Raw genomic sequence first — 26716 nt, forward strand, 5'->3', positions numbered from 1 at the left:
AAGATTTTTGAATATTATTTCAGTTTAATATGGGAATAAAGTCAGTCTTTGATCTCAGAATTCTGACTTTTTTTTGTTGAAAATTCTGACTTTGATCTCAGGATTCTGACTTTTTTCCAGGATTCTGATTTTAATCTCAGAATTATGACTTTTTTTTTTGAGAATTCTGACTTTAATTTCAGAATTAAAGTCAGAGCTAATCTCTAAAACAGACATGGCTACAGCTTGATGCTAACATGTTTGTTAGCTGTTAGAATTCAGTCAGAATTCTGAGAAAAAAGTCAGAATTCTGACTTTAATCATATTAAACTTAAATAAAATTTAAAAATCAGTTAACTTTTTTTCAGTGGCCCTCATCCTCTTCCATAATAAAAAGCTTGACTTTCATAAGTTATAAAAAAATCTGTGAAAGTTATGAAAACATATTAATATATTTTGTTTCTGTAATGTTTATAGTAATTATATTAATGCAAAATATTTTTTTGAACATTTTATAGAAATGCTGAAGATATAACTTTCTCCCGCATGGAGTCATTATTGAAGAGCAAAAGCAAAAAATGACAAACTGCAAATCTACACATTTTTTTTAGTATTTCTTCAGTTTTAATTAAATGTGTTACATTTTTTTCTGGTTAAGCCTCCCAATAATCATCTCTCTTAAAAGTTAGAAAATACAAAATAAAGTACAATTGGTTTGAATTTTAAAAAGACTTCTTGAGAGTAAGTCTACAAGCATAAGTGGTTCAGGTTTGTCTGTACAAAAGGACAGTAAGACGGACTCTAAAGTGGCCTTTGAAAAAAAAAAAAAAGAAACTATAAACACTGGCATTAGATAGTCAGGGAATAGACATGCAAATGTTGTATATACAATAAACTTCAACACGATGCAGCACTTATTGTAGGGGGGTTAAACACAAACAGGGCACAAAGCAAAATCATAAAGATGATAGCCATCCTTAATGCTGTGCTATATTTGATCAAAAAGATGAATTCAAACAAAATAAAACTTTTTTTCAGCATTCTTCCCTCATTAAAATCAAACTTTTATAGATGTGTGAGCAGGAGCTCTTCGGGTATAACTTTAAGATATAAAAAAAACAGCTCAGGCAGCTTTATGTGTGGCTATGATGAGGCATGAGGATGAAGTGCAGTGTGAGTTTCTATCATCACAGCATGAGCTGCTGAGGTAAATTCTCACACAGGATGAAAAATGCAATAAAATATTCAGCCCGAGAAAGATTTGTTGACTTTGAAACAAAAAGAGACTCAAAATCAACTGAGATGTAATGACTGATGGAATATCAGATGGAAATGTACAAATCAGCACCGACAGCAGCGCTTTGAAATCTGATCAAATTAGATGAAAGTAAGTAAGAATGTTACAAAAAAAAAAAAATGTTGATCAAAACACTAATTTAAGAAAGATGGTTTTAGTTTCCCTTGGGAAGATCAGTTTAATTTCGCAGTCATATGCAAATCTGGATGACAAACATACACCCAAACAATGCTGTAAAGTGGCTAATTTAAATAAGTTACCATTAAAACCTTCCAGTTCTGTCTCTAGCCTACAAGATGAAAAAAGTTATGCAACATTTATGAAATGTATTCTACCATTTATAAAACTGTGAGTAATCAGGGAAGAGCAGATAACCTGTCCCAAAGTGAATTCTTTCAAAATTCAGCACTCCAGTGTGGCCTGAAATCCAAATGCCGTTCCAGTGGAGGATGGAGTTTATGCTAAGCTAACAAATACAGAACGGGTGTTTGGGTGTGGAAATTTCAAACAGATCCAGTTTCCTGCTGAAGATGAAGATAATGGACCTACTTCTTGTTTTGTTTGTTAACATGCAGTTTACTTTTCACAGGACATTAAGAAAGTTGAAATATATATATATATATATATATAAAACCCTAATCAAGACATGGATGCCCTGTTTAAAAGAGCTGCTTAATAAAAACAGATGCTACATTTTCTTGCAGAAAAAGCTAATATTTTCACAGCCAAGTGTCGTTTTAGGATGTTATGGAGCAGACAGGAAAAAGGTCAGGGATTTATGGTTACTATAGATGAATGTTTAACTCAAAACCTCCCTCTCAGAGAAAGTCAAGATTTAATAAAGTGGAGTAGTGTTGCTAGTGGCTGAAAACTGCCTATTTTAGTCTAGTTTTGAGTGCATATTTAAATAAGTTAGATTCTAGAGTTGGTAGCCGGATTGGAAAACGTCAGGATTCATTTTCAACCTGGATGTCTCTTACTCTTCATCTCATTTAGTCGAACCCGCGGAGAGACCGACAGGATAAGAAAAACAGACTGTGTGTGATGTGAAACAGTGAGCAGTCGAAGGGAAGAAGGGGGCGCTGAAGGTTTGAGGAATCAGTTTGAAGTCTCTGCATCAGCTCTGTGCATCCCCCTCCCCCATGTTGCTTTGGTGCTTTTTTTTTTTTTGGGGCCAGGTCAGGCTGTGCAGCGCCAGCCCGGCTGAGGGGAGCAGCCTCCTCAAGAGAGTTCAGACTTGCTTAGAGCGATGGCGAGCTCCAGGTCCTCTTGCTCCTGTTGGGTGAGCCTTGCTAGTCGTTCCTTTTCCTCTCGCTCGCTCTCGCGCTTTGCCCACTCTATCATGTCTTCCTCGGTTGGATACTGCTCCATGAAACAGAGTAAAAAACAAACAAAGAACATATTGGGTGGAGATTATTTCCTCAAATTGGGGATTTTTGAGTTGTTGGGTTGGACTCAACTCAAAATTTCCATTTTCATAAAGGCTAATGTTAAAAACAGAGAAAAGGGGGCAGCTGCTAAAGAGATTTAAAGAAGAAGAAAAAAAATCACAAAGTGACATCTTTTATCCCTTTGGTCCTTTTGTCATCATTGATTTCACAGAGACGTGTGACCAGGATAAAGAAATGCATGTAGGCTGGGAATTCCACTGAGTCATATGATCAACATCACTCCCATTTTATAGATCTACGACCACAACAGGAAATGGACAGGAGCTGTAGAATAATCAGTTTGCTGTCCCAGACTGGACTCGGGTCGTTTAGTGAAGGACAAACAGAAGCTTCACTTCCGGGTGTCAATGCAATGAGAAGGGGAAAAAAAGATTACAACATGAGGAGAGAATACACGATGAGAAGGAGTAGGAGACATGAAGTGGACACAGGAGCGGTCATGCAAACAACAGTTTAACGAGACTAAGAACACATTTTTTCACGAAAAACATAAAGTTTTAATACTGGAATGGCCCTCACTTTTTGATCACAGATATTTAAATGGATTTTGGCTGTACAGTAAAAAAAAAAAAAAAAACTACCACTATGCTGTTTTCTAATACATTCATATAGAACACATGCTGCCAGCTCAGCTAAAGAAAAAAAAATGCCTTTCCATAATCTGGCCATGCAGATGGTAGGAAAATGACATCTTTAATTAAGAGTAAATTTATTCATTAATACTAGACGTCCAGTTTCTCTTTAGCATAAATAATATGACAGAGGGACATTTTGCTCACCATTTCTACAAGATAGAATTTAAAACTATAGCTACAAGAAACGTAGTTACCATCTTTCCTCTACCTACTGTTATACTAATGTTCCATAAGTTGTGACAAACAAGCTAGATAAGAACAGGGGTTTATTTTGTTCCAGTCATTTAGAGGATTCTACAGTAAGCAGCTAAAGGGTTCACTCTGAGGTCACCCATTCTTTACCAGAACACAGTATCTAAACGCCAACCTGTTTAAAAAGAGAAAAACACTCCTTTCCAAGGCTAATTTTGAAAAGGAAGGTTGTGTGATGCTGTGGGCTCGTCCTACTTCATAAACCCTGGAAAGGTCATTAGAGGGCATGGTCTTAAGTGCTTTGAATTTTATTCTAGTTAATTGAAAACAGGTCATAACGTTTTTTGTTTTTTATATATACACATGGTGTGAAATCAATGCAGAATGGGATGACAAAAGGACAGGTCAGCTGCAAAAGCCTAAATCCTATAGAAGACGTATGAGGCGATCTTAAAGGTAGGGAGCACAAAAGGACCCAGAACTCTGCATACAAATAACCTCAACTAGTGGTTTTAGAAGATAATAATTTCCACCCTTTCCTAGATTCGTCCACTAGGAATAGTTGTAGTTAAATCAAAAGCTGGATTTTTCCAAACATTTCCATGCTTTTTTTTTTTTAAACACATCTTTAACAGGGGTGCCAATAAGTGTGACCTCTACTGTATGTAATGAACCCCCAAACGTATGAAATATGTTCAAAATCTAAAGTAATTGATGCATCCAACTTTAAATCCCGAACAACCTTTCTTGATTTGGTTCAAAAACACCATGCAGGGCCATGCATTCAGGACATGCTTTGGAGAAAAATACACACAAACAAAATAGAATCAAATGAAGCAAAGGCTTAACAAAAAAACATTAAACTAAATTTGCAGGTGGAACAGTGATGGATGCACATAAAAGCCAGAGATGGTGGCTATGATTCAACACTTTATTAAACATTTCTTGGTAACAAGCATATAAACACACAAAGAATACAAGCAACACAATGCTGATCAGATAAGAGCGGAGAGGAAAATTAATCGATGAATGGATGAGCAGGTAAACGGCTGGAAGGACAGCATGGTTGAAGAGAAACAAAGACAATGATTTGGTGATCGATGGAGATGGCCAATCAAAGATGGTTAGAACGTGCAGGTTAGGGGTCGATAGAAACATGCAGGTGTGGTAATATTAGAGGCTTTAAAATCGGATGGTAAATTCGCATGCAGCCGCCCATCCCGAAAATTACAGCTTGACCAACTATTTCTACGCAGCGTTACAGGATACAGCTGCGGTTAGTAAAATAACACCGTTAGAAATGTATTTCTTTAGTTATAACAGAACCCCACGTCTCGGTTCATTGAACTGAACTCCTTTTACTCAAACATTTGAATATTTAGAAAATGATAAATCTGAACTATGCAGCTCTAACAGCTTATTAAAAGGTCTCAGCTCCAAGCTTCCACTCCGATTGTGTAACAAAGTAGAACGTCAATCAAAGCTGGTTGCTCTTAAAACTAAGCCAATTCAATTTCAAGGATAAAAATGGAATAAAACCCCTAGAAAGGCAGTTTCAACAAAACAAACTGTTTCATCTTATAAATAAGCACCACTTTAAGGTTGTTGCACATGCACATTTGGGATGGCAAACAGTAATCAAATTCAAGCAGGCTTTTGTCTTTCCATTCACTGCCAAACACAAGCTAAATGTGTTTCTAATATCAACAGGAAGCAAAAATTGTGTTTGAGGCTATAAATGAATGCAATTTAAATTGCATATAAAATATATTAATGTATCTATAACATTCGACAAATAAATTGAAAAAAATATTAAGTGCAACATCGACGGCAAAGTTTAAATTAAATGGAATCCCAAAATAAATCAGCCACAATATTTTGAATGATGCAAAGCAGCAGCAGTGTTATGAGAAAGCTCAGATATTCACAGCAGCAGGCAAGACTCAAAACACAAGTTTAGGTTAGCTAGCTTCAAGATATGTAGGTAAATATAAAGCTATTTCATTAAAAATACATGCAACCTTGTAGTCGTCTTCTTTAGGATCTTTTGGCAGTGAATGGAGCGATTAATTAAGGCTTGGTTGCAAATTCTTGGAATACTAGATGTGATTAATGAGCGGAAGAATATAGAGAAGAGGGTGTGACTATTGACTTTCAGGAGTAGGTGAGGGAGATGGTGAGAGGGAGGTGCTCACTTTGTCAAAGCTGGCAAATCGATCAGCTTCCCGCATGTTGTGGCGAGGAGGGGAGGAGGGGGCGAAGGGGTCAGCTAAAGGATCCTTGGCAGGCAGGGTAGAGGAGGAAGAGGAGAAGTCTGCAGAGGTCTGAAGAAGGGGTCCTCGCCGCTGGAAAGAGTCGGAGGACTCTGTCCTAGAGACTGATGCCCTCTTACCTGATGAGGCAGAGACAGCTGGCAGTGTTAATCCATCCACGTCACGGGCAGCTACAAAGCCAATTGCAATTCAAATCTGGAAGACCTTTTTGATATAAGCTAACCTGGAGGTGGAGGAGGTGGTCTCGTTGGTGTACCCGTTTTAGGGGGCAGGGCAGGGGGCACTGCAGAGCTGGCAGACTGGTTGTCCTCCTGGAACAGGTTCTTATTGTTGATGCCAAATTGGTCCGGACCATTAGACTGGAACAGACAGGTCACATAGATGCTCATTTATACTTATTAAAAGCCCAAGAAAATCTAAAAGCTTGTTGTTTCTGTCTTCTGTCTAATGTGTGCAGTAGACTTAAGTATTCACACAGCTCAAATGTTTCTATATTGTTGTTTTACAACAATAAACTTTAATGTATTTTGTTAGAATTTCATATAATAAGACAGAAAATAGCATATAATTGTAGAGTGCTTATTTATTTAGCCACAGAGCCAAAGGAAGAGGACCAGAAATATTGCATATCCATTTTTCCCTCTCTTTTTTTTCTGACTATCATTCCTCTCCTTGCTTCCAAAGAGTTTCCCCACATCATGAAGCTGCCGCCACGTTTTAGGTTGGGTTGGTGTTCAGTCATTTGAGAATGGGTTGGGGAGATATCCAATGCCTGGTAGATGGTTTTACAATCTAACCTTGAATTTTACTTCTCAACCTCTTTCTCCCTGACCCGTCTGCTGTGTCCCTCAGTGTTCATGTATACATTTACATACAAGTATAGTACTAAGTTCAATGCTGAAAGCTGTCACCCAACAGAAAATATCAACCACACTGGATCCTGTTTATTGGTATCACAGTCATATGAACTGTGTTGAAATGTGATCTCTGTTGGTCTAAACCAACACAAAACCAATCAAATACAGTCAATTCAGTTGAAGTAAAGCAATGAAATGTTAAATGCTTTTATTAGAAACCTGACAGGTTTGCGTATTTACACAGTTTTGTATGTTCCATTAGACAGTCCTCTTATGTGTCGATTTTAACTTGAGACAATCTTCAGCTGAGCTTCTGAGCTTTTTTTTGCACCAAAACATCCTACAGTTGGCCTTTGCCAGACTGTGATGCAACTACTTTCAGCTTCTGTAAACTGCAGGTTTTCCCTGAACTCTAGAAGTTACCTTTGACAAAGCAGTGAAATCTGCAAAGCCTCCTCCAAACGACTCATTGCCAAAAACAGCAGCAAATGGATCTGAAGCAGGAACAGAAGGGATTGAGTGCGTTTCATTCCAGTCATCTGTAATATCAACTGCTGCCAGATGGTGGTGCCATTTCATAAGACCTATACCTGGATCCGAGGTGGTGCTCACAGTAGTACCTCCAGGAGCAAAGGGATCATTAGATGGTGTGGAATCCTTCTAAAAGCAGACAAACAAAAAATATAATGATGTAATGAAAAGCATTCTTACCTTAAGGGGTAACATTCTGCAGAGTTCAAAGCATTTAGATTGAATGCACACACAACACAATTACACTGACCCCAGAAATACCCTTATTTCTTACTAAGCCTTAATTCAGTTTCTATTCGTTAAGATGTTCTTAATATGGCCAAAGTTCTTCATAAAAACAAATCGAAACAAATGTATGTGCCTAAACTAATTACCTATTTGTACACGTGCTTGTAATTAACCACTAACGTGATCATTCACAAACATTCCCATCACAAGAAGCTGTTCACTTTTAACTTTCCAAGTATAAGAAAAAGGATTCAGCCCTAAAAATACAGGAACTTCCTAACCATAGAAATCCTGTTCTAGCAGTTTTAAATGTGCTGAACTTTTTATGCTTATGAAGCATCATGTCTAAATGATTTAGGGAATCTTCCCTATTGGTCCAGGCTGTTGAGGAGCTGCATCATCTTTTGTTAGAAGGCTAACTTACCGCAGCCAGATCAGAGCTTGTAGAAGAAGAGCTGAATGGATCTGACCCCCCCTCCTGTGAACTGAATGGATCCACCTCCCCAGCGTTGTTCATTTTGCTTCCAAATGGGTCTGAATCCCCCACTTTGTCCCCTGCAGAATTAAAAGGATCCTTGGATGCTGGGGGTGGACTGGCTGTCTTAGAGACGAAGGGATCTGGGGCTGCTGCAGCTGATGCTGGTAGTGCTGATCCATCCTTAGCTTTGGCTGCAAAGAGGTCTGGTTCTGGTATTCCAGGCGTTGTGCTAAATGGGTCAGCTGAGGCTGAAAAAGGGTCTTTAGAGGGAAAACTGGCGTTGGAGGGCTGGGGGAAGAAAGAGTCTGCAGCGAATGGGTCTGAGCCTTTAAATGGATCTTCTCCAAAGGGATCTAATAAGAAAAAACACAAAAAAAAAACACTTCAGAGGTCAGCTGAAATGATTTCACCTAAGCTAGGATTGCTGGAGGGAATAACCACCTGCTACATCTGCTTTTCCAAAGAGATCTTCTTTGAATGGATCATCTACAATAAAAACAAAACAAAAAAAGATACACTTAAGTGACAAACTACTTTTATATAAATATCTTCACTGTTTTAAAAATATTTTGTGCTCAGACAGGCAAACTGCATCATGAAGTTTGATTCCTATGTGAGGGCTTACGGTCAGTGAAAGGGTCTGTATTGAAGAAGTCGATCTCCGGCAGGGAAGGAGGGCTTGTCTGTGGTGGAAGAGAGCGAGGGCCCACCTGTGGAGGTAACGGGGAGGGCGTTGTTTCTGTAGACTCTGATTGCTCCTGCTGGCTCTCTGGCTCTGGAGAGTCAACCTGGTGGGAGGCCACATGGCTGTGAGAAGCTTCAACAATTACAAAATATCATGTTCATTTACAGTAAACATTAGAAATCCTCTTAAACCGTTATGCTTCTGCAGCCTTCTTTTTGGGACTCTGGAAGCAGACGATATAATTCCTTGGTCTCATTTTACTCGTAAATATTCTTTCCTGCATAAATTAAGTCTAAGCATGCTTCCAGAGAATGTATTTTATAACGCAAAACCTCCACCACACATCTGTGTCTAGGTTAAACAACTTCACATGACATAATCTAACAAATATAAAATTTAGTAGAGACCAACACCTAATGGCACATGCAAGTTGATTTAAAATGCTATGTATTGGGTTTAAAGAAATAAAGCAGCAGGAAGTAGGTCATGGCGAACCCAGTCGTTATATAACACAGTATTTATGGAAAACCAAATGTCTATCTATTCTATGTATTTATTATGCAATATGATTTACCAACCAGTTTGCTTTACACAAACATTAAATCTGACACCAGTCAGATGTCATGTTTTTTAAGAACAAGCGCCACCTAGTGTTCAACTGTGTCACACTCTGTAAGAAGGAAAGAGCTCATTTATGTTGCATTTTTTTAAAATCCAAGATATTTCATTCTATTATCGAGTTTCGTCTCTAAGAAGAAGGATGTCATTGCTTCCCTATAGAGAGAAGGACACTCTTAGTTCCCAACAGAATCCTCTGATTTTTTTTTCTTGTGTCTAGGTTAAACAACTTCACATGACATAATCTAACAAAGTTATTGCAAATGTATTACCAAGAGTAATGAAAAATTTTGGGTAAGCTTTGATTGTTCTAGCAACAGTCAACTCAAGATTTCAGCTAGCATTACAAGCTCACTATTTTTCAAGAATAAAATAGACCAGTCAGCTTTGGACTTGGTTGGTACCCATTGTTTAATAAAAGGAAAGCCACACAAGTAATGGCTTGTATCTGACAAAGGTAATAACAAAAAAATAAAATTCTATGAACAAAAATAAGTCAGATATTGCTTTTCATTTAAGAGGGTTTGGTTTATGAGAACAAAATAAGCATCTTTTGCTTAAGTACAGCACCTATATCAAGCTTTAAATCAAAAGTTAAAATCCTCCCTTAAGAGTAGTGCTATCACCATAAATTTGGGGAAAATGGACCTTTACCTTCAGTGGAGTCTCTTTTAGTGATTCTTCATCATCATCGGAGGCCTCAGATGACACATCTGGTGCTAAGCTGTTGTTTTCCTGCTGAGTTTAAAGAAAAATGTAGATTATTAGGAGAGCAGCTTTTAAAAACATCTCCCTAGACAAACAGATTCTATATTTAGACTGGTAATAAAGGGTCTATATCATGCACATCAACTTTTGTGAGATTTTAACTACTATATATATAAGACTATATTTCACTTGATTCATGCATCTGTTAGTTATCCTCATGCGATTTGCTGTCTGAGAAGCAACCCTCCTGTTAATGAAGAATATCTAGGTAAGAAGGCTCACTCCAGAAAGCACCAGCCTTTACTATGCTCCAACCACACTGTAAACAAATGACAACTTTCTCCGATCAGGAAGGGGTGATGTAAGGCAGAGTGCCAGAGATACCAGCTCCAACTAAAAACAAAGGGACTATTTTAGCAGCTAATCTGCGCAGGGACAGAAACATTTCTTCATAAGATAATGTCTTTAAAATCATATTTTTGGCCTGAAGAGGTTTCGGACGTTGTTCGACCTTCAGAAGGGGTTTGATACAGCATGTTGAGAAATAAACGGCATCCAGACAAAAAGAGGCAACCTCTCTTTGAAAACAAGTTTTCTTTTCTTCGGGGTTGAAAGAAGATACCCTCCTTTTAAAACCAATTAATCTGTAGCGTTAGGGGCATTATTTAATAATTTATTAGCCTATAGGTGACTTCCAAAGCATGGTGCAGGACATTTAATCTTATTCTATAATCACTGTTGTGTTCATCCACTCTAGAGACTTGATTGTGTAACAAATGTCTGTGTATGCATTACCTCAACTGGGTTATCTCGTAGCTTAGAAATGGTGGACAGACTGCTGTACATATCAGTAGATGCTAGACCGGAGAAGAGATCATCCAGAGCATCAGGTTTGCTCTTCTCCTCTGGAGCCTTGGTGCTCTGCTCCTCCTTCTCTCTTTCAGTCTCATTGACTTCCTCCCTCTCCTTTTCATCTGAATGTTCTTTCTGCTGACTGGTGACAGCAGCTGGCTCAACCTCCTTAAGCTCTTTAGGTAAGTCCTCGTTGAAGAGGTCAAGTTCTGCCGTGGAGCCAGCCGATCCATTAACCATGACTGGGGAGCTGTCCTCAAGGGCTCTCTTCCAGCTCAGCTGAGCAGTCACTGACCTCTCTTCCAGACGAAGCTCTTGTACTTTCTGCTGAATCTTCAGAAAGTAAAAGAAAATTATTACATGGTGACCTTACATATCCAGTGAAAGCATATAGAAGAGAAAGCAAAACTAAAAAAGTAGAAGAGTGGTGGTGTTGGCCTGAGAAAGGTTTAGACCTGGGAAACTTGAGTAAAGGAGTCCCGCACCGACTCCTGAAGAGGAGTTAGTTGCTCCTGGGCAGCTTGAACCTTTTCCTGCAGCCTCCGGCTCTCCTCCTGCAGAGCCAGAAGCTCCTCTCGTGCCTGAACAAGCTCCTCCTCATACTGACAGATCTTCTGCTCCTGCTCCTCATGCTCCGACTCCAGTGATGAGATCTAGAAATATGAAAGTTTATATGAAGCTGCACAGGACCTCAGATATTTTTGGTTTAAAATAAAAAGGATCCTCTCAAAAGCTTTTGATTTTATCAATCTTCAGTGATTAATTCTGACTAGCATCTAAGGATAAAGGAAATGTTAACATACAAGTTGGGTCTCCTGGCTGGTCTGCTTTCGAATGAGGCTGAGCTGCTCCTCCAAATTGGCTTTCTGCTGGTCGAGCTCATCTAAAGCTTCCTGGACCTTCTGACGCTGAGACTGCAGCCGCTGAAGCTCCTCCGTCTCCTTTGCTACTTCGTCTTGGAGGTCCTAAAAACCAGATAGGAAACGTTGAGATTAACAGATATTTGGATATTTTTCTGAAGAAGAACAATACTGAATGGAAACCTTAAAGGTCTCCATTCAACATCCATCTGCCAAATCCACATGCTCAGCCCTCTTTCAAATTAAAAATAAAGTTTTTGGATTGTATGTGACAGACCAACTCCAAGTAGTTAATAATTGTTGGAAGTATGCAAATTTTTTTAAAACATAAAACATGCTTTCTCAGTATTAACCCAAGTAACTCCTATGCACTACTTTGTGTTTAAGCCACTAACATGCATTGAAGTCTGTTGTTTTAAGGTTTAATATGATGTTAAAAAGTTTATAGAGTAAAATTTTGTTCAAAGACTTCAAAGTCCAGTAAAAGGGTATCCTTTTAAATGTGAAGCTTTCACTAAAATGTTGAAGACTGCAATCATACAATGATTGCTCTGGAATAACTTTTTTATTACGGTAAAAGCTGATAGAAAAAAAAAAAAACAACCAGAAAATTAGCTGCTACAAACATAAATAATTCCAACTGCATCACATTTATATTCCACAGAGATCTGCGCTCTCTGTCTCGGCGCTGACTATTTAGAACAGTCTTGCCCTTTAAAAAGATGGTTCCCAAAATAGAGACGATCTGTGGGACTCAGGGGGGGCGGACACACCTTCAGAACTACAGCCCAATTCAGTCAGAAAAACAAAGGTATTCCTGAGGCGATTCTCAGGCTGCCGACTAAATGTGACACAGATCCTCCCAATTATTTCATTGCAGGAAATATTTTCAAAAACAGATTTAAAAATAGATTTAACAATGGCATGGATTTTCCTTAAAGGGGCAATTTGTCATTGTAACAAACTAAATACAAATAAATGTCAGCAGACTCTGTTCTAAAAACTGCCCCTCCTTTAAATATGTATTTTCCACAAAGCAAAATGGGTAGCCTTACCTGAACTTCATCCGTGCGTTGTCGAATAGCCTCCTCCTTCTCCTTTATCTCCTCCTCTACAGAGCTCTTCTCTCTGGGAGTCCAGCAGAGGAGACAGAAGTGGTTAGCCACAGACGACAGACAGGTTAGACTTTGCAGCCCCACCCCACCCAGCCACAGCCAGACGTCTGCTGAGGGTGCATCACCCCGTTTATCAAACACCGCCATCTCCTTTCGCTGATCTAACATTATCCTAGCATAGAATCCAAACTTCCAAACTGAAAGATTTGTATCTAAATCCAGCTTGAGAGAAGCCGGCTGGAGGCGAGTCAGACTTTCGGAGTGTCCAGCGCTGTAATCACCAAGAGAGAAAGTGTTTAATAAAGTCTGGTGAGAGAGCAGCAGAAAGCAGATGGGTGCTGGAGGAAGGTGGAGAGAAATGAGTCATAACAAGCTGAGCTACAGCATCTATCATCTGTGCTTCCCAGGTTGCTCTTCCATTTGATGCTATTTTTGCAGCACTGAAGTAGCTGCAGAGCAGAGAGCTGGGTGGTTCTCCCTCACTACTCAGATGGTTTAGGTTATTTTGTACTTATCAGAATTGCTTTCTACTTAATTGACAGGCAAATTTATATTCCTAGGATACGTCTAAAAAACAAGAACTTTGAAATGAAATTAGCATGATGGCAGAAATGCTTAAAAAATTTCAATATTGTGGGAAAAAAAATTGTGCTTCAATTTCTTGCCGCATAAAATACATTCATCTTTATGAGCATCGATCCAACTCCAATCGGACAGGAAGTCTGCCGTAGGATCTGTAAATAAGGGCAGATTAAGTAGACCATGATGTTTCCAAACACCAGGTCTTATTTAGACCCAGTTATTATACCTTAATTTAATTTGTAACTGCACAAATTTTCTAGTAATCAGGACATATAAATCCTAAACAATACTGAGTAGGATCGTATACTGTTATTGTAAGGATCACGTATAGAGTAGATACTTCTGCCAGTTAGCTGGAATCATCTGCCTAATTTAAAGGATGGACACAAAACATACATGTCAGGGTGTCTGTGACTGTGCTTCCTACTAGAGGCAGGGTAGCTGAAGCAGTCAGTCATCTGACTGGCACACAGGAGGCCCTGGGTTTGAATCCCCGCTGGGGGGAATAAGCTGCCAGTGTGGGTTCTATAGGCTGATTTATACTTCGAAACTAGGTAGTCCCCGCCCCCCTCCGCAGACACTGCTGCACCTCTCCCAAATTGTAGGTGACCACAGACAGGCGGCCTCTGATTGGTCAAATCTACATCTACACTATGCGTCTCCTGTTTGGTACCTTACCGGCTTGTTTTGATTGTATGACTGCGATTGTGAAAAAACGACTCGGAAATTTGGACCAGCTAGAAGAGCAAGGTGCGCGAGAACGCTGGGACGCTTTTTCCAGCAGGATCCCCACTCTTTTTCGCCCCGATGTCCCTGCGTTGTCGGACAGACCTGCCCCCATTTTCTAACCACCTCGGCCGTAACTAGACCCACAGCTAGTTCGTGATTTTCCCCTTTTGCGTTGTGTCATGGAATAAACATAGAGCAGACCACGCTTCAATACTGAGCATAAATCAAAAATGTCTGCGTCATACCTGCGACAAGCTCACTGCGACACACTGCTGCGGGAGTATAACCAGCCCTTTAGGCAAGACCCTCCGCGCTAATTCCTACTTTGCAAGTAGCTTTGGATAAAAGTGTCTGCTAAATGCATAAACATAAACCTACCTTTAAATAATTTATTGGACATTAGAGGCTGAATGTTGGGGTCGGATGCATCAATTTTAGGTAAGTGAAGCCACATTGTGAGAGTAATCCTTTCAGATAGGTGTCAAAAGATGCTCACAGGGAAAGTCAGGATGTAGTTTTTTTCCTGCAGAATATCTCAAATTACTAATTTACTAATACTAATAAATACTAATTATTAATAAAATCTAAATTACTTATTAATTTTAACTAAAATTGCAAAGTTATTTTGATTTTTCTTTAAACTAACCACAAGCTTGTAGATGTTTTATTAAAAGGGTTTTAGTTTTTCTGACCTTGAAATCTAGTTTGTAACAAGACTGTACTCTAACCTTTGTATGTAAAGGTCCTAAATTCTACTCCCATGCATGGGTCTGTGTGCTAGCTGCAACTCGCTCTACCTTTGGCGTGTGGCACCAAACTCACTTTACGTGTATTACTGCTCTCTAAAGACCCTACAGTGACAGATATGTCAGTGCATTACTCTTGTAAGATATAATGCAACCAAAATTTAGTGCCACTGCAATTTAAAATTGATTTTTTTTTTATTGCTTTTATATTGCAAATGCAATGAATTGCCCAGCCCTAGCAGATCGTCATGTAGTAACATCAACCTTTCACAGTCAAAGCTACCACTGATTGTAGCTTTAGAACTTACAATACAGTTAATGTATAAATAACAGTTCTGAAATATATAATAAAAATATCAGCTGTATGGAAATAAATAAGGTATTTAAGCAATGAAATAAATGATGAAACTGCTTTTCAGGGGTTACCATAGAGGTTTGTGTGACGAGGTGAAAACTTTATCTGAACCCTTTCAGATAAACCATGAAAAGGTTACACCAACTGCTTTCACCTAGATGTGTATTAAATTATTATGACAAAAAATATTTATTAATTGGGAAGGTAGCACATTCTATGATCCAGTTTCAGTTCAAACTAAAAAAAAAAAAAACACAACAGTAGGAACTACAGTCATCTAACTTAACACCAAAAACAACTCTAGAGAATTGAAACTAAACAAAAATGGGGGCGGATTAGTGGGCTGCAGTCTTGAGCCTACGGCTTAATTTCAATGAGGCTACTGTATGCCTCTAACTAATGCATTTCTATATTCTATCTAGAACTGTTTTCTACGCAGTCTCTGGAAACTTTACAAATATTACAAATCAAAGACAGCATCCAAAGATCCACATATAAAATGGCTTACATGTTATTTGCTAAATAACCCAACCAAAATAAAGGCTAGCCATGTTCTGTAAAGAAACCCGACAGATCTCAGTTTCACTTTCAGACACCTTTAAAAATAAACCAATGCAAAGCCATTATTCTTCATCATCTTCAATGCTAGCTAAAAATAACAGTCTAACAGCATATATTTTTATATTCTGACACTCACCACACATCCAAACTGCCTCAGAGTTACTATTAAAACATCTAATTTCTCCTCCTGTCTTACCCGCTATCATTTTGACGGCCATCTTCGTTTCGAGAAGTTTGCAGCCAAAATCTGAAGCATCTGCAGAAAAGCATCATCTGTCCAGATTTTCATCCAATACCTGTTTGAATCCGATCTCTGACTTGGTTTCTACTTTCATGTCTGATTGCCTGTAACAGCTGCTACTATTGTTCCTTTCAGTAAGGTCATGCAAAAATGCAGGTGGCCTGAACAGCAAGTTTCTCATTTCTCACTCTCAGCTCTCAAGATTAGGGAACTTAAATTATTATTTCTACAAAACAAACGTCTGTAACCTGGAAGTGAGTAGAGTATTTTCTAATAATATATTTCATGCAAACACAAATGAAAAATCAAAAGCTGCATCTGTATTTTAGTACTGAACAATACGTAGCATCAAGGCAGCAGGAGAATATATTGATTTCTCTGCTGTTTTTCACTCCACACCTTTCCTCTTGCCATATTTTTTGTATTTTATCATCTGCTTCAGCCCATAAATGTAGACTTTAGCTAGGATTTGGTTTAACCATTTAAACATCTAAGGGGCATAGATTCTCAGTTTGATGGAAACAATGGATCCTGCAAGTCAGCCAAGGATAAAAATAAAACAGATTTATCTGCTATTATGTAACATGGGCATGGCTTTTTTTTCCTTTGTGCAAAATTTATAGAAACTTTGCACATAAATCAAAGGACAAACAATTAATAAACACTGGTCATAGTTTTTGGAATTGAAGGTAAACCTATAAAAAATGAGCAGCTAAAACAAATTTATCCTATATTGCATCGGTATTATATTAATATTTTTAGAAATATTCAACCTTTAATTTATGGACGTTTTTCTAGAGATGATGGCAACATTGGTAAATTGTTGTTACCCCTCAGAATCACATTGAAATGTTTTCCTACCTGTTATTGTTGACTATTGCTCTTTGAGTAATTTCACCAATAAAGCCTGTTTTAAGCTGCAACAGAACAAAACAATAAAAGTATTTATGCTGATATATTGTATGGATATCTGTATCACTCAAAAACTGGAATATCTGTATCATATCGGAAATGGGGAAAAAAATAAAATTTTATAACGTTTTCTACATATAAATACATAAATCGGAACAACGCAAAATTAACTTTACCAGTAAATTTAAGATGCTGTTTCTTTGCAAATTCTCAGTCATCTAGGTCATGTGCACAACAAAACATACTTAATTTGGAGGCAACCTAAACTGAGCAAAAATCTATGTTTACCTATTTTGAGGTTAAAAAATGTTACAAGATACAAAGATAAAAAATAGGCAGTACTGAAGTTCAGATCAGAAGACACATCATCAACCCTTCATCTTAGTCAATTCAGTAAGTAGCACAAAAAAACTACACAAAGATGCAGGTCAAGGATCTTTGGTTCCAGAACTTGTAAAATTAGCGTTGAGCTAAACGCCATCTTTGTGGCACAAGGATATGGCAAGTAAAAAAAAAAAATTTTTTTCATTTATGCTTTTTCCCCACAACTTACTAAAAATAAATACATTTTTGCATAGTAAAATGATGCACCGTTTTGTTATTGATTTTTCAACCAATGCTTATGGTAATTCACCATTGTAGCGGCATACACAAGTATTATGGATTTAAGATGAACATCCACTGCATTTTCTTTCATACAAACATCAGTACAACATCTTACCTCTGGAGCTCAAAAATCTCATTGCTGAGGGTATCAAGCTCCTTAATAGCAGAGAAGTCAGCTGCCAGATTTGCATTGTTCTGAAAAACATCCAAAACCATAACTGCATGGGTCAGCTTTCCTTTAGTCAGTACAGAAGGAGTTGACAAAATCAGAAAGAACAACCAATTTGTTAAATAAGGGAGCCAGAAAAAAAAAAAAAAAATACATCTTAACATATGTTAAAGTAAAGCAGAGGCTAATCTATTTTCTTATGTTGATATTTTATGTCAAACCCAACAGCACAGTGAAAAAAAACAAAAAAAAAACAAAAAACAGAGGAACATTAAAGAAGGGCAAGGTCTTATTGAGCATATGCGCCTAAAAATATAAGATTTATTTTATTACATATATGTATTAAGTCTGTTAAAGAAGAGGAAGAATTTTGCGGTAAAAACGATTGATGTCAGATGATGATTTATTGTTACCAGGCCAATGGCTTCCTCTCATTATAAGGTCTGTAGTTATATTACAACACAATAACCTAATTCTTTAGCAAAGTCAGAACAAATCTTTTTTTTTTTTTTGTGAGAAATGCAATAAATGTACAAATGTTAAAAGCTATTTATTTTACTCCAAATGTATAATTTTTTATATCTAGGCTTGAATATTTGGAGATATTTAAAAAGATTTACGTCTTAAATATTTTAAATAAAAGTTACTTTTTATAAAATCACAGAAAGCCTGTTAGGTTTTATTTCTACTCATAAAAGTAAAAAAGCCATAGGAAGTTTTTTTTCCCCTTTCCTTAAGTTTAGGTTGTGCCTTGCCCCCAAAAGTAAAGTTATTTATATTAGATTTTTTTTCCAAATAAAAAATTATAACAAAGGTTATTAAAGGTTACTTGTCCTAAATAACACAGGTCTACACATTGCCCCATTATGAAAAGAAACTAAAATATCCTATTAATGTTATTTCTGCATCTAGTTTTGGCCCTCTGTATATATACTCCACTTGAAGGAGTCCCGAGCCAATGCGCAGATATACATGCTTTTCATGTTCATACAAAAAAAAAAAGGAAAAAAAGATGGAGCAACCACCTAAAAAACAAGTATATATACATATATATATATATATATATTCTTATACATCAATAATGCCGCCAGAGTCGTGAGGATAGCAGCCATAACTCTGCTACAGTAGAAATCAACCCATGTGCTTCATGCTCCACTACCTCGCAGGCAGAGTGGACTTAAAGGGTCTCACCTGTTTGCCGTTTTGTCTGTCGGATGGAGGGATCATTTCCACAGAGAGAGTCTGCGGTGGATCCAGGCCTTTCGTCAGCTTCAGATTAATCAGATAAAGCGCCAAAGCAAACTGCTCACGGGTCAGCTTCCCCATGTCTCCAATGTCACAGAGCTCCCTGAGAACCAGAACATGCCAGTTACATAAGAAGCTAAAGATTTTCACCTCAGGCAATAACCGTTTTTAATAACACCACTGAGCCATCCTGTTCTGTCAATATGGAAACCAATAGACTGGATTGGCACAGCACGACTGTTGACATCAGCCATGAGGGATAAAAATCTATAAAGTTACTGCTCTTATGTAAAAGCATGTGCCAGAGGTATGTGGTTATCCTTTAACAATCAATTACAGTCTGCAATCACAGCTAAAACAATACATTAAATTAGCAAAATAGGTCTAAATTCTAACAATGACAACATTTTTCTCGTTCTGTAAAAATGGGACTAAATGGGCCTGAAAACTTCATCTTGACAAGTTACTGTGTCTGCCTACCAGATACGTGCGAGTGTAGCCGATGGCAACCCGGTTTTGAGAAAAATATCTCTGACTTCTGCTCCGGACACCAAGCCATCCATGTCGCTGTCCGTCTTACTGAACAGTTCATCGTATTTAGCTTTATCTGCCGCCGACACCACCCACTGCAAAAGAAACAAAAAAACTTAGCTCTTTGGTGAAACAAATACCACAGATCCACAGCTCCAACCATCAAATCCAACAAATACTCACCTTACCACTCTTTCTACTCTTCTTCTTTTGAAAAACACACTGAGCTAGCCAGTTTGAGATCATTTTAACGTGTCACTTATTTTTTTTTGTGTTAGTAAAAAGAAAATAAAGAGGCTTTCAGGTGCTGCATGCACAGGAGAGACAGAAGCTGTACTCACAGGGACAGCTGCTGGTGTTGGGGCAGGAGCTGGCGCGGGTTTGGGAGGGTGGGGAAGGGTCTTCGAGCCAGTGTGGGAGGAGCGACTTTCTTTCACAGAGGGAGGTGAGGGTAACAGGGGCATCACGGGTGCCACCGCAGATTTTTTCCTCTTAGAGGGTGGAACTAAAGGAGGCGGTAGGGACATGGGAACGGACTCGCCCTCTAGAGCTCTATAAACCAGAAACATTGCCTGGGAGAAAGTAGCAAAAGAAATCAATCAGAAATGATAATTATCCAACAGTGATTTAATTTTCAAATCTCTTCCATGTACACCGAGTTTGACCCGTTCAGCTCTACAACCTGTAATATGATGTTAACAGACATTAAAGAGAAAAATTTTGCAAAGGCAAATGGGCAGAGGTGTTATTTTCCAGCTGTGCAAAGCTGGTAGAAGAATACCCTAAAAGACTTGCACCATTTAACGGCAGTGACATGTGCATTTACCACTCTCTTCAGATTGTTATACATGTAATGTTAGGAGAAGCTTTCTGGTGTAACATGACCAAAGTCAAGGAATAAATACAGTTTTAAGAGTTTTTAAGTCACCACTGCTCCGGTCTCTTTATGCATGTTATTATATTATGATTATGGATCAACTTACCACAGAAAATTCATCTCTGTCCAACATGCCATCTCTGTCGAGGTCACTGAGCTCCCACACCTTCATCACACAAAGAAATTACTCAGCATCTTGCATTGAAAAACTGTATGCTGCATGTTAACTTGCCAATGAAAGCACTGACTCACAGCCTGTTCTTACTTTAGGTCATTACTCACTCTATCACTGTTCTTTTAGTCAATTTGAAAATAATTTATATCATATTAATTTACGTCATCTTAACAGATTTGGCTGCAAAAAAAACTTTGGATCATATTTTATAGAATTTTACTTGATGAAAAACTCACACTTGATCATTATTGTGTGTTCATGACTTAATTATAGATATAAAATCAACTGTAACCTTGATGCATTGCTTTGTTGTCCATTTAAAATCTAAGCTAATGCAGTGCCTTATAAACAAACTACGACATGAACTAATTTCCAAATAGGACCAAAGATAGGCGTATGATTCTAGATCATTGGGTGGGGAAAATGAGAGGGACAACTTTTTAACAAAGTGTTTTACATGCTTGTCATGAAATGATTTCATGCTTAAAAAAAGAAAAATGTCTCTTACCCTCCCCAAGATGTCCACAGGCAACTTGGAGTTGAGCAGAACAGGTTTAACTTTGTCTCCTGACAGCATCCCTCCAACCGGACCCAGACTCTCAAAAATCGAGTCAAACTTCATCTTCTCCTCCGGCTGGAGAAAAGAATCAAATGAAATTATTACATTATGAGAATTTAAAGTAAGTTTAAAGGTATAAAGAAAGCTTAAACAACTATAACTTTGAAACATTAAAACCTCCGCACCTTGACAACCCAGGGTGTGTCGACAGCCGCTCCTCCTGCCAACAGTGGGCTACTTGTATCATGCTAAACGTGTTTAAAAACAAAAACATTTGAATGAATAACACAAAAACAATATAATAAGACACTGTCTACAGCAGGGATTGTGGAGGACTATAATTCACAGCAGTGAACTTACAAATTTGGGTGGAGGAACAGCCACATTAAGACTCTTAAGCGCCACCTCCAGGCCATTCTGAGCACAGGCAACCAACCGCAATGCTATGAAGAATTGCTAAAGGGAAAAAAGCAGGCATGTAAACCCAGCAGGGATCCCACAACAAAGCATATTATAACACAGAAACATTTTCTTCCCTCCTCAGTTTTGCTTCCCTCTAAAGATCTTAAGATCGTTTAAAATTTTATGAATAATCCCTGGATTCTGGTGTTTAAAGGAGGCTGGTATTAAAGCCCATCCATAAAGTTAAGGAGGACAACAGCAGTTAAATAGTGTTTTCAATAAACAGCTGTTTTTACTAACCTTTACTGCCATCAATTCTTAAAACATTGTGATTTTGATTGAGATAAGGGGAACATGCAGGAAGGCTCCATATGAGAAATGCTGAAACACAAAGTCATCACTACAGACGCCAGGGCCTATGCTACATGCAACATCTGTAAACTGCCAAGTAGTTTTACCCTCCATTAATCGCCAGTCAAGTGAAGGTCCAAAAGTTTTTTGGAGTCCACCATTTGACTGGTTTAAAAATTTTATTTGTACCACCTAGATTATAATGGCCTCTCGTTAAGAGGCTTTGTTGTTTCTTCAGTTTTTTTTTCCTACTTTTGTCGCAACAACGAACACCCAAAGACTATCCAAAACTACTCAATAACTAATCAATGTATATATATGGATATATTTTTTTGAATAAAAGTTGTTAAAATGTTTTGACAAAACTAAATATTATTAAAGTATTTTGGTTAAAAATCTATGGCATAAACCACTCCAGTTGCAACCTACGTCCCATCTCTGTACTATTCATTTTAGGCACACATTTTTTAAGGGTTCAAGTGTTAAAGCGAGCTTAGGTGTTAGCGGTTTTTCAGCACTTCTAAATTCAATTACCTGATTTATGAAAACAAATATAGGAAAGGTTAATGCATGAAGATTTAAAGTAGGCTATTTTAGGTAAATTTACATATTAGACATAAAGGTCACTAAAGGATAAAGGAAAAGCAAGAGTAAAGTACTGGATTTTCATAGCATTTTTTTTTGCAAAATATAGTGTTAAGAGTCTCCAACGCAAAATGTTCATCAAATCTGAACAAAAGAAAAAGCAGAGTTGGAAACCAAATGCACAACGGGCCTGAAGGAGGCATCAACGCAACTGTATTTTTACCTGTTTGTTAAGTGAACCCTTTCTTTCACTGTCTGCCAAATCCCAGATCTAAAGAGACATAAAAGGTTTACAAATTAATTTTAAAAAATGTGCTTGAAAAATTAAATAAGGTAGATGTGAGGTTCTGATCCATCTTCAGTGTTGATTCACCTTTCCCAACACTACGTCAGCCAAGCCGGACCGCTTCAGGAAGAGAGCCGCATCTGCTGCCGCCACTCGTCCGCTCCCAGAGGGATCCACCTGAACGCAACACATGAGACCATTTTCACTTTAGTTCAAACACAAACATCAGATCAGCATAATTCTACTAAGGCTATGGTCATTTATGTAAATGATTTATCACATTACTAAGAGACACTGGCAGTTTTTAGATTCAAACATTTAAAGCACTATTATTCAAACTAAACATAATGCCAAACAGAAATAAACGGACTCCTTTAAAGCAATGAAACTTTGACTCACTACAATCAATAGTGATAATGAAATAAAGCTTCTTTGAGCAGTTTATTAGCATAGTCGTTTTGTTTTTTTCCACTTAGCCCAGAGGGAGCTTGGCTTTCTGGTCAGCAATGAGAAACATTAATAATTCATAATGATACTTCCTTTGTTGGCCTTGAAGGCTAGAATGAAATGTTAGGCCAGAGAACTGAGCTGGCTACAATAACACTTCATCAAAGCAGCTAAAGCTAGCTTAGAGTTAAAACCACCAATGCACCCATATTGGGAAAATTATAGTTTTTGCTCATTTCAGCTACCTGTTTATTCCAGCATATCCCTAACTAGTGTTCAGTAGCAAAATTTAGCAAAGGAAAGGATTTTAAACCCACAGCCAACATAAAGCTCAAGTTCAAAACAGGGGTTGCAATAAATGAAATGTAACTTTTGACAATCATTTTTTTTTTAATGAAGATATTACCTGTCGATAATATTTGTCATAGACGGGATTTCCACTGGAAAGCTGTGAAAAGGAAAAAAATAAAGAGGAATATTATTAAAAAGTTCACTTAGATCGATTAGTCAATACAATACCACTTTAAACCCATAATATGCTAGATTAAACAGAGAAACTCAACTTCATTAATTAAGCAGCTCAACAAAACAATAAACCAAAGGGCAGTAATAGATAAGATCAAAACTTATGAGTGATTAAAAACATCCCAGCATCATGTTGGTCACAGAGTAATAAAATTGATCAGTTTGGGGAAGGGATTTAAGATCACAGGGGTGGACCCGTGTAAAGCCTGAAAGGGTAAACAACGCCCAATAAAGATAATAATCATAGACAACTTAAATCACCTTATTTTAACATCTTTGGTGGCTTCAGAAAAAACAGCGCTAGTCGCTTATATGCTCCTACTTTAGAAATTATAATCCCCACCATGACTGCAAAAATCAATTAACTTATTTTATTTATTAACCCAATATCCATTATGGACAAACTGAAAGTTTAAAAAAAATTAGGAACAAAAGAATCTAGAATATCCAACAAATCAGGGAAAATGTCAAGAACAGGGCTTAGCATAATATCTAACGTCGTTCTCAAACGCTTTTGGCAACAATTAAAACAATGTAGGGAAGTGATATATTATGTGATAGTCACAAATTAGAAGAACAGACTGTTCATTTTGGCTGACAAAGCATGTTTTTAACAGACCATGTTTTTGGGAAACAGATTTCCTCCTGTTTGACAAACCAACTAAATATTTTCCTCCATAACAGGTTCACTGAGATTTATTATGGGCCTCTTTCTCTCAAAATGCTTTTGATACTTGACACTATAAGAGATGAACCACATAGTCTGATAACATACAGTTCTGTTGCAGTTTGTTTCCCTGCACTCTTGATGGCTTATTCGTCAAGACAATGCTTTTAAAAGCTTCCCATATCATTAGAAGCTTGCATTGCAGGCAACAGCTAATTCGTCCTTCACTCGAAACCTCTGTAAACGTCCCTCTTTCCTCTGTCTGCTTTAGTGCTCAACAGAAAACAAATCGGCATTTCCTCTTTCTTATAGCTAAGCTGACAAATGGTCATTGAAATCTTCATTTCACAGGTGCAGGGAGGGAGGAAATAAGAAGTGAGCAAACCAGGGGGTTTGCCATTCCACTCTTCAACACCGCAAGGCCAACCATGGACCAAATTTAACCTCCACTGTACATCTAAAGAAGGACCACTGCAGATATCTGCTCAGGTGTCAATCTTGCAACAGATACGGAAACAAAGAACGTGGAAGAAAAAAAAAAAATGAAAAAAAAAAAAAAAACTGCAGCATGTCATAAGTTATTATCTGTCAGCTTTTTCAACTGCCTGCCTCCGAGATAAATGTTGACAGACACACACACAGGAGCACAGTTATCTCTCTTTTGAGCCAATGCAACTTTTTCTGTGGGACACATTCAATCCTGTGCCAGGAACTGTTGATGGCTGCAACACTGTGATATTTTTTCTCTGTCACTTTTTGGCAAAAAGAAAACAATCCCATAATCTGGGTTTCTGCAAATATCACTGTTAGATGTAAGACCTTTTAAAGCCAGTATGATATGAAATTAAGACCAACTTGATAACAATATTTCAATGACAATTTCAACTGTAAGAAACCCCACAGTTTTATTTTATAAACAAACTCTTCTGACCACTTTAACGTCTTGGTCACTAAGACCTATATCAGCTAAGAGACAAAAAGCAGTGACGGTCCTTTTAGATAACCAAATATATCATTATCAGGCAGAATTTAAAAACATTGCTCCTGAAACAATTTAAGCCTACCAGATACTGCATCATAGCAGACCTTTTCCATTACAGTTTTGCTCTTCAAAATAACCAATGCCATTTGTTAAATTGCACAACCCTGATCTTAACACAAACACTAACAACAAAAGTAATTTGGAGGATTCAATCAGAAAGACTCAAAACATTCAACTACTAATGCCAATCCTAGCTGCTGTTATATATCTAATTGTAGGTCAGGTAACAAATCTGGAACCTAGTGAGTTTTTCATTTGAATCAAATAAACAATATGACCAAATCTTATTTTTTCATTTAACAAGCAACAGGCTGACCTCTTTTTTTTTTTCTCAGAAAGGGAGGCTATTAGCTACTATAGTCCACTTCCTCTTATAGTTGCAAAGCAGCTTTTAACATTATTATTTTTACTTCAATACTTCTACACAAATAAGCTCAGAAGCTAACGGGCTGAAATTTAACGGTGTCCAAATGAAAAAAAAATATAACTGGAATAATACTAATTAAACCTCCCTGTAGCATATTTACTTCTAATAATAGCCACGACCAGGGTGGACATTCAGACTAACTGTAAGGGAAAACACGCCAATAGAAAGACAGTCCTTGAATATAAAACTAAACAACAGGAAACTTAAACTTAATAGCTGTTGTGACATAAATTTGACAACACAGGGATGATATATGAGCCACAGATGGGTATCACGTATTACCATCACTTTGGCATTGACCGACTAGCCCCCTAGCAAAAATGACGAGCAACGGCGACGTTTAATACGAAGCAGAGAAACGTTAGCTACACGAAGAGTCTGCAGTCTGACAAAGAAGCGGCATAAATCCTTAACAAAGACACAAAATTAGCTGTTAGCTAACGGGCTAACTGGCTAGCTACGCCCTTACGCAGTCCCCTAAGAGATTAGGCAGAAACTTTTCCCAGTCACAGCAGGACTAAACTTCAAAAACAGCCACTGCGGTCAAGGAGGGTTCAAATTTCTGCTCGCTTTGTCTAAATGACACCACCGAGGTGTTTTCAAGAGAAAAGGGGACAAGCCGGCGACGTTTGCTGCCGATATATTTGAGTAGTACAGACAGCGTTACCTGAGTAAGAGACAGAGTGGCAGCCATAGTGTTTCTGTTTCCCACTGCTTTCTGGCTGCGATACTACCAGACACCAAAAGGGGGCGCTGAAAACTTGGAACAGGACCTAAATGGAAAGGAATCATGGGAAACCTATTAGTTATATATTTATCCTAAAACACATAGCTTTTTCTTTAAAAAAATTAATTTTAAAGTGCAATAAAATAGCCTAATAAATATATGCATTTATATATATGTGTATATATAAAATACATATATGTATGCAATATA

General features: G+C 37.7%; 1 protein-coding gene across 3 annotated transcripts; it reads right to left on the reverse strand.

Moving 5' to 3' along the window:
* Positions 1-601: 601 nt before the first annotated feature.
* Positions 602-26497, reverse strand: eps15 (epidermal growth factor receptor pathway substrate 15). Of its 3 annotated transcripts, none has more exons than XM_015400026.1 (25): positions 26447-26497; positions 23525-23566; positions 22759-22848; positions 22609-22656; positions 21408-21503; positions 21233-21295; positions 20997-21122; positions 20420-20479; positions 19778-20008; positions 19386-19531; positions 18852-19008; positions 17607-17686; positions 12700-12772; positions 11588-11749; positions 11270-11437; positions 10728-11117; positions 9879-9962; positions 8547-8709; positions 8363-8407; positions 7868-8274; positions 7275-7344; positions 7108-7178; positions 6051-6186; positions 5750-5946; positions 602-2638 (listed from the first exon to the last, which is right to left on the reverse strand). In XM_015400026.1, the coding sequence occupies exons 1-25, from the start codon at positions 26471-26473 to the stop codon at positions 2498-2500; spliced, it is 3273 nt and encodes a 1090-aa protein (XP_015255512.1). In that variant the 5' UTR covers positions 26474-26497; the 3' UTR covers positions 602-2497. The 3 variants fall into 3 exon arrangements, with proteins under 3 accessions (XP_015255512.1, XP_015255503.1, XP_015255496.1); XM_015400017.1 differs by having other exon boundaries at positions 9879-9959; positions 11240-11437; XM_015400010.1 differs by having other exon boundaries at positions 11240-11437.
* Between the last annotated feature and the right edge of the window lie 219 nt (positions 26498-26716).

This window comes from Cyprinodon variegatus, unplaced genomic scaffold (genome assembly GCF_000732505.1).
Source record: "Cyprinodon variegatus isolate N-32 unplaced genomic scaffold, C_variegatus-1.0 Scaffold30, whole genome shotgun sequence".
Lineage (NCBI taxonomy): Eukaryota > Metazoa > Chordata > Actinopteri > Cyprinodontiformes > Cyprinodontidae > Cyprinodon > Cyprinodon variegatus.

Bases quoted from the DNA above. Each gene is read 5' to 3' on its own strand.
- eps15 (XM_015400010.1), bottom strand. From the start codon at position 26,473: ATGGCTGCCACTCTGTCTCTTACTCAG. The intron at 11,750-12,699 runs GTAAGGCTACCC...TCTGGTTTTTAG, and splicing joins AACGCACGGATGAAGTTCAG to GACCTCCAAGACGAAGTAGC. The intron at 8,408-8,546 runs GTAAGCCCTCAC...TTTTTATTGTAG, and splicing joins TACAGACCCTTTCACTGACC to ATGATCCATTCAAAGAAGAT.